The sequence below is a fragment of the Amblyraja radiata genome, unplaced genomic scaffold (assembly GCF_010909765.2).
Source record: "Amblyraja radiata isolate CabotCenter1 unplaced genomic scaffold, sAmbRad1.1.pri scaffold_872_ctg1, whole genome shotgun sequence".
NCBI classification, from domain to species: domain Eukaryota; kingdom Metazoa; phylum Chordata; class Chondrichthyes; order Rajiformes; family Rajidae; genus Amblyraja; species Amblyraja radiata.
In genome coordinates, this window is record NW_022630872.1 from 4,152 (window position 1) to 12,500 (window position 8,349).

Here is an 8,349-nt window from a genome sequence, read left to right on the forward strand (position 1 = left end):
AACATGGCCTTTTGTCAATGGCATTAAGTTTTATAAAATGAGGTCAATTGGAATTCATTGTAGCCAATCTACTCTGACAACAAAAAGTGGAAAACAAGCACTCGCACCATCATTTGAATCTTTAAATGTTGCCCAACTGAACGTAGTGGGTAGAAATCATCACTTTACCCCAAGAGAGACTGATTTTATAAATGTATCTCCTTGCAATTCTTTTTATTTTTTGTTTTGTTTATTTTATTAGAAGTTAATACAATACAAAACAATACAGTGGCACTTAATTTTAGGTGCCAACTATGTCATACCGTAATCCATTCCATGTACAACCTCTAGTTTTATGTTATGAGAAGGAAATAAGCAAGACAAGAAAAAGAAAACAATAGAAAGGGGAAAGAGTGGAAAAATAGATGGTAGAGAGTAGAAAAATGTGAAGTGTGGATATAAAAAATAAAAATAAAAAAATAAAATAAAAAATAAAAGGTGGAAAGTAGAAATAGAAGAGAAGGCCCCTTAAAAGAGAATTTTTCAAATCTATATTCGGAGATGTAGATCTATCCACGTCATGAACTGATCTCCTTGCAATCTTATGTTCAAGATTTAGAAAAAAGTAATCTTTAAAATTCATGGTAGGTAGAAAAACTACAACCTAGTTTTAGACGATAGACAATAGGTGCAGGAGTAGGCCATTTGGCCCTTCGAGCCAGCACCGCCATTCAATGTGATCATGGCTGATCATCCCCAATCTGTACCCCGTTCCTGCCTTCTCCCCATATCCCCAGACTCCGCTACTTTTAAGAGCCCTATCTAGCTCTCTCTTGAAAGCATCCAGAGAACCTGCGGCAGAGAATTCCACAGACTCACCACTCTCTCTGTGAGAAAAAGTGTTTCCTCGTCTCCGTTTTAAATGGCTTACTCCTTATTCTTAAACTGTGGCCCCTGGTTCTGGACTCCCCCCAACATCAGGAACATGTTTCATGCCTCTAGCGTGTCCAAGCCCTTAACAATTTTAACAAAGTTTTCAAGCCAACCTTTGCCTTATCCATACAATTGTCAGTTGAATTTGTTCAATTATATAAATAACAAAAGAATATATTTATATTTTCAGGTACAAGGAGATTGAAGAGGCTTCTTTATTTATATATTCTTATGAATGAATAGAAAGATGTTGCAGCAAGGGAAGGTGTTTCATCTTGTGTTGGTAAGTGTGGAAGTTACAATTTGTTTGGGTGGGATTGGCGTTTAACTGGTATATATGAAATGACGGTTTTGCAGTCCTGACATTGAGGAATAGTAAGGTGGGGAGTTCTAGATCCCAGTTTTAGAGATACAAATCAGAAACAGACCCTTCGGCCCACCGAGTCCGAGCTGACCAACGATCCCCACACACTAACACTATCTTGCACTCACTAAGGACAATTTACAATTATACCAAGCCAATTAACCTACAAACCTGTATGTCTTTGGAGCGTGCGAGGATACCGGAGAAACCCCCCGCAGGTCATGGGGAGAAAGTAGAGACTCTGTACAGATAAGCCTCCATAGTCAGGATCGAACACGGGACTCTGGCGCTGTAAGGCAACAACTCTACTACTGCGCCACCGTGCCACCAATTATTTGGCACATAGTCTGATCACTTTGCTTGTTCAAGGAAGGATATTTCCTGTTGGTCACAGTGTCGAGAACTTGAAATTGTGGCGTCAGTGTATGAGATTTGCTGTTTAGGCCAGATGTCAGAGAAATTTCTTCACCCAGAGGCTGACGAACCTGTGGTAATCTCTACCCCAGTATAACAGCACATAAGTATAATCAAGATGGTGATAGACATATCTCAATGCTAGAAGGATCAAGAGATATGAAAAGGTAGTTTCAGGGTACTGAAGTGGATGATCTGCCATAATCGTGGAGCAGGTTTAATGGCCTATTCTTGCTCCTTTTTTCCATATTTGCACACAATCTGGAACCTAGCTGAAATCTTGAAAAACAGGAGACCTGATAGTCAATATCTTTTCCCTGCCAATGACGTTAGGATAAAGTATCTCCCACAAAAAAGTACAGCAAAAGAACCTCCTCTCAGTAATATTACCAGGCAGCATGGACAAGGTGGGACAAAGAGCCTGCTTCCGTGGTGTACAGTTCTATGATTCTAATTGACAATGGAAATGTTTAGGAAGAGAATAACAAAAGTACTTTTGTTGTAATCTTATTGTCTAAACATGTTGTCTAAGGATTACATCTGTGAAGCATACATTTGCCATCATCATTATTAAGAGGTGCAGTGTTCATGAAATAGAAACATAGAAACATAGAAAATAGGTGCAGGAGTAGGCCATTCAGCCCTTCGAGCCTGCACCGCCATTCAATATGATCATGGCTGATCATCCAACTCAGTATCCTGTACCTGCCTTCTCTTCATACCCCCTGATCCCTTTAGCCACAATGGCCACATCTAACTTCCTCTTAAATATAGCCAATGAACTGGCCTCAACTACCTTCTGTGGCAGAGAATTCCACAGATTCGCCACTCTCTGTGTGAAAAATGTTAATCTCATCTCGGTCCTAAACGACTTCCCCTTAGCCTTAAACTGTGACCCCTTGTTCCTGACTTCCCCAACATCGGGAACAATCTTCCTGCATCTAGCCTGTCCAACCCCTTAAGAATTTTGTACATGAAACAAAGTACGCATTAATGTTGCATCTAACACGATTTCAGTAAGAATTGTGGCTCCTATAATATCCATGCACAGCATTGCAATAATAGATTTTAAAACAGCAAGGAAAGGAAAATGTCTATTTATATACATTTTCAGCCAGTTACCTTTGCAGTGTGGTCATTGCTGTCCTGTAGACAAAAATTATGAATGTGTATAAAAGATATGACGAACTTCATGATGACAAAATTAAATGCTGGGATAACAAGTTTGGAAAAGCTCAAAATCCTTTCCATTTCTGCTCTACCCACCCATGTTATCTGTGCCTACTGTAACTCGCTGATCAGCATCAAGAGGTATCAAATGAGAATCCATCTGGATCTCTGCAAGCACTCCCACTGTCATTTGGCAATTTTCCACACTTTATTGAGCTGAAACGTTTTCATATTTTACCAATGTGTTATAACAAAACAATATTTTTTAATAAACACCAACCAAAAAAAAAATCCCAAAATTGAAACATATGGTACAGATAAGAATAAATAATTATTGCAATTCCATAACTTTATTTTGATGGCAGTAATTGAGAAAGGGTGACTGTGGTTTCCCTATATAGTAGACCACCCATGAAATATAACTGAATTTGGCCAATCGTCTTCATAAAAGGAAGATATTTGCAGAGTTTGCAGATCTGTAAGATGTTATTTGATCTGATATTTCATGAGAATGTTTTCCTCAGATAAAGGCACCATAATTTCAAGATAAAACTAATGTTGCAATGAGTAATGACATGTCTCATGGTCATAATAAACTTGTAACATGCAATTATTAAGTAGCATAGTTTCTATCGTTATATAATTTGTTATGCAACCCCCTTTAAAACAAAACTCTAATTATATCACAAATGGGTGGCGCTCAAGACGTTATGCACCCGATATTAGAAGAGAAACTACAACATGCAAGCGTAAGGTGTTGTATTTTGGGAGGTTGAATAAAAGGAGAAGGTGTATAGTGGATGGCAAGACCTCAATAGCATTGATGTGCAGAGGGATCTTGGGGTCCAGGTTCATAGCTCGCTGAAAATGGCCACACAAGTAGATAGTGATAAAGGCACATGATATGCTCGTCATTATCTGTATCGCTAGTTTAAATCTGCTGCTGGAATTAGTTAATGCTTGTGAAGGGGAATTTCCTAAAGCCTATCTTTTTATGGAAATAAATGCTTATAAATGTTTAAAATTTTGTTTCTGGAACATTTAGCACTCTATTAATTCTTGAATCAAATCCTTGAATATTAGGTATTCTTCACCCCTTCCATTGCTGCTGATTACTCCTCCCAGTGTGGAGAAAATGATTATTTTAATCAGACTCTTGGTGCTTGCCACGCCTGTCCCCAGTGTGGGTCGGGTGAAGAACCTATCTCGGTAAGTTGCATTTCAAAAAAATGTCTTTATGACCACATTCTTAAATCTCATTGACAGACTTCCATTCTAAACTGGGCCATAAACATTTGACTTGGAAATTGCAAGATTAACCAAGCCATACAAAGTAGAGTCTATTATGTTGGTACATCACCTGATTTATTTTTCTCCTTGTATTCCCATCCTTAGGTTATCTGATTTGTACTGTCATCAAGCCAATATAATTTTGATGTCTCACAAGCTTAGCATCTTAGCTAAATTGGACTAAGTATGCAAAAAGAAACATGACTCTCTACATTTTGCAGTTTCCACTCTGGCACCTCTGAATAAAATTCAGGGTCAGAATTACACTTTCAAATGATGATCTCCTGGACTACATAGAATTCTAAACTTAACACAACAGCCCCTGTGATTTTATAATTCATGGCATAATATTGAACAGTAGCCTTTACTCAGCACATGGTGCCAGTATTAATTGAGAATTTCTGACTCTTTCCCCACTTAACATTGTTTTGTACTTTTTACCTTTTAAGTTACTGCAAGAGGCAAGAAGTCTTAAATTTGACAAAAGTCTAAGTACTTTTAACATAATCATTAGATAAGAAGAAAAGAATAGACCGTGCTTTTTCTTTTCGTTTCATTTCGGGACCCACATCCCATATCTACCTGTATTTATCACATATTGTGTAAAAATATTATATAAATCATGCCTGAAACGCGACAAGAAAAAAACCTGCACATTTTTAAAATTTGGAAAAACCTCAAATTTTCCGAGTAGTAATTGTCCAATCAAAGCACGTTTGACATTGAGTCGGACGCCAATTGACCAATCACACGCTTTGTTTCAGGCTAGCTAGGTAGAGAGCACACTGGGATCATGGCGGAGAGGAAGGTTAGTGCAAGTGGTTTTAACTGTCAAAACAATAATACAAATAACCTTACATGATTATCTACACCATAATGAACCATGACAGTGTGATTGATGATTACTGTGCACTTTCATCTAGTTGTCATCTAGTTTTTGTAAGAGAGTGACCTGCAGATTACAGTGCATGCATACGTTTGAAAGAGTTCAACTTTGAGGAAGACTCTGGATAAGAATACTTTGAATACCCAACTGTACTAAAGTAACAATGTTCTCCAAAAAGGAGACCGGTCCAAGACATGATTATTATTGTGAGATTGTAGGGTTTTCTTTCGTACATCGCCTGTACTGATATAAACAAATAAAAATGCAATGTTTCTGTTTGTAAACTAGCCATTCATGACATACCCACCTATGAAATCTAAACCAAAAGATTAGGAAAATAAATGATTATATACAGTCTACTTTTGCTGTTTAGTGTGTCCAAGTTTGAATTGATATAAACCCGGGAGAGAGGAATACAACACATCTCATCGATTACCGTAGGGATGAGAAATGTCTGCCTGTTCATTTAAGTTACAGCGAGCGCGGTGGTTGGATCGATTTTAATCAACAGGTTCCCGGCAATGCGGTGAGGAATGATCTTGCTGTACAGAGTGGGGATACGCCTCACCATGACCCCAAAATGTACCACGGGTCGTGCTTCATTCTCCGAGATGGGTTGGGAGACAGCCCGAGGTCAGGCGGTGATTGAGGTCATGAAGACTTAATGAAGAGTGTACTTACTCATCCAGATCAAGTCCAGCGATTCTGGACACTGGTTCGTGCAAAGTACCTAAAACAAAGTTACTTTCCACTGGTAGACGTATGATGCTGGAGTAGCTCAGCAGGACAGGCAGCATCTACGGAGAAAAGGAATAGGTGACGTTTGGGGTCGAGTCCCTTCTTCAGACTGAGAGACACAGATATCTTTAGTTTCTCTCTCCCCTCTCAAACTGAAGAAGGATCTGGAGCCGAAACGTCACCTGAGTTACTCCAGCAAGTGTGTCTACCAGAGGAAAGTAACTGGCAGTCAGTGGGGTTCAGTAAACTGGAGAACGCACAGGATCTGCCCTCCCCCATTAATTAGGCGGATTCAGGAGCCGGTGAAACCCGGGACCTCTGCGGCAGTCTCACTCACCGTACACCTCCAGTCGGAGTCTTGCCTGAGTTTCACCTCCTGAACCTGTTCCAAAAGTCACCTCATATTCACCAGAGTCCTCTCCCCGTAGATCACGGATTAAAAGACTGAAATTCCTGCAGTGAAGAGTTACCCGTCCCGTGTAATTGGCGAAATAGTATTCAATGTTCCCATTCGAGTCTCGGCACTACCAAAGCTCCCCATAGAGTAATATATAGCTACCTATTATTGAGCACAAGAGGGTGCTGTTACTTTTTTCTAATTAGCTTAATTAATTAGTGTGCAGCTTTTTGCACTGACAATTTATGAATTCCTTCTCAGTGATATTTTATCCAAATCTCTGCCAAATTTCAAGTAGATACCAGACATAGGTCACGAAAATTAAATTCTAGACACATTTTCGATGTTCGGCCCACGGCCTAGAAATGAAGAAAACTAAGAAGAAAATATTCATGGTAAAGGTGCACCTTATTGAATCTCCTACACAATTTACAGCCCAAGGAAATGAGATTCCATGCTTATATCAACTATCTTTTGGATCCGGAAAAGTTAATTAACAGTCATTAACAGAGCTTTGAACCTGGGTAAGGAGAGGTTAGGCAGGCTAGGATGTTTTTCACTGGTTCGCAGGAGACTAAGGAGTAATCTTGTAAGGGTGTATTCAGATTCAGATTCAGATTCAAACTTTATTGTCATTGTGCAGTGTACAGTACAGAGACAACGAAATGCAGTCTCTGCTATAAGATCATGAGATGAATAGATAAGGTAAATCAATAGGCTCTTTTACCCAGAGTAGGGGAGTCACGAACCAGAGGACAGAAGTTTGAGGTGAGATGGAAAAGATTTAATAGGAACTTAAGAGGCAACGTTTTCAAATGTTGGATGGTGGGTAAATGGAACGAGCTACAAGAGGAGATGGTTGAGGAAGGTACCATAACATTGAAAACATATTTGGATGGGTACATAGATAGAAAAGATTTAGTGGGATATGGGCCAAACAAACAGGTTGGACTAGCATAACTGGGGCATCTTGGTCAGTGTGGGAAAGTTTTTTTTAGAGATACAGCACAGAAACAGGCCCTTCGGCCGACCGGGTCTGTGCCGACCAACGATCCTTGCACATTAACACTATCCTACCCACACTAGGGACAATTTTTACATTTACCAAGCCAATTAACCTACAAACCTGTACGTCTTTGGAGTGTGGGAGGAAACCGAAGATCTCGCGGAAAATACCTACGCAGGTCACGGGACGAACGTGCAAACTCCCTACAGACAGCACCCATAATCGGGATCAAACCTGGGTCTCTGGCGCTGTAAGGCAGCAACTCTACTGCTGCGCCACTGTGCCGCCCCTTACACGAAGGGCCTGTTTCCATGTTGTACGGTTTTATAGCATCAAATATTGTGCTTGTAATAATCTGCCCTCAACAAGTTGCTGTTCAAGTCCACAAAGCAAATACAGCAACTTCTGAGATTCAGTGCATGAGGATGAGGAGTAGACAGTGACATGTTCCTTCATAAATCCATTGACACATTGAACTACTTTTAAATATTTGCATCTACCCTTGCCTGCACTTGATGTTCCATACACAGCAAAACAGACGCCTATATCACCAAGAGCACTTACTCCAGTCAATCAAAAAAACTCTCACCCGTATCCACCTATCACTTGCCAGGTTCAGGAATGAACTGCAGATGCTGGTTTACACCGAAGATAGACACACAATGCCAGAGTAATTCAGCAGGACAGGCAGCATCTCTGGAGAGAAGGAATAGGTGACATTTCTGGTCGAGATCCTTTTTCAGACACTTGCCAGGCTTTGTCCTGCCCCTACCTCTCTTCCATTTTCTGCCCCCTTCTCCGTTCTGACTGAAGAAGGGTCCCATCTGTGCATTCCCTCGACAGAGTTCCTCCAACATTTTGTGTTTTGCTTAAGATTTCGGCATCTGCAGTTTCTTGTGTGTCCAATAGCACTGTAGTTATCTTGACTGCAAAATATTGTCATAGTATTACATGGCATAGAAGAGACAAACATACTTATTAATATTGATTATAATGATCTGTCAAATTATGTTTTTAGACAACTAATTGGAAACTACATTAAACCATATGATTTGGGAAATTAATATGATCCAAAAATGTATGAACTAAGCAATAGTTTTAATTCTTTCCCTTGTACACCTGTACCTCAACCCATTAATAGGTATTTCTACTGAATTGACACATTGCCTTCA

General features: G+C 39.7%; 1 protein-coding gene across 2 annotated transcripts in view; it reads left to right on the plus strand.

The window, feature by feature from the left end:
- Positions 1 to 1,094: 1,094 nt before the first annotated feature.
- LOC116970428 (tumor necrosis factor receptor superfamily member EDAR-like) overlaps positions 1,095 to 8,349 on the plus strand; it is a 39,995-nt gene continuing 32,740 nt past the window's right edge. For both annotated transcript variants that reach the window (XM_033017073.1, XM_033017074.1), the window contains exons 1-2: positions 1,095 to 1,195; positions 3,944 to 4,069. In XM_033017073.1, coding sequence (XP_032872964.1) covers positions 1,148 to 1,195; positions 3,944 to 4,069 — 174 coding nt within the window. In that variant the 5' untranslated portion in view covers positions 1,095 to 1,147. The remainder of the gene's footprint in view (positions 1,196 to 3,943; positions 4,070 to 8,349) is intronic.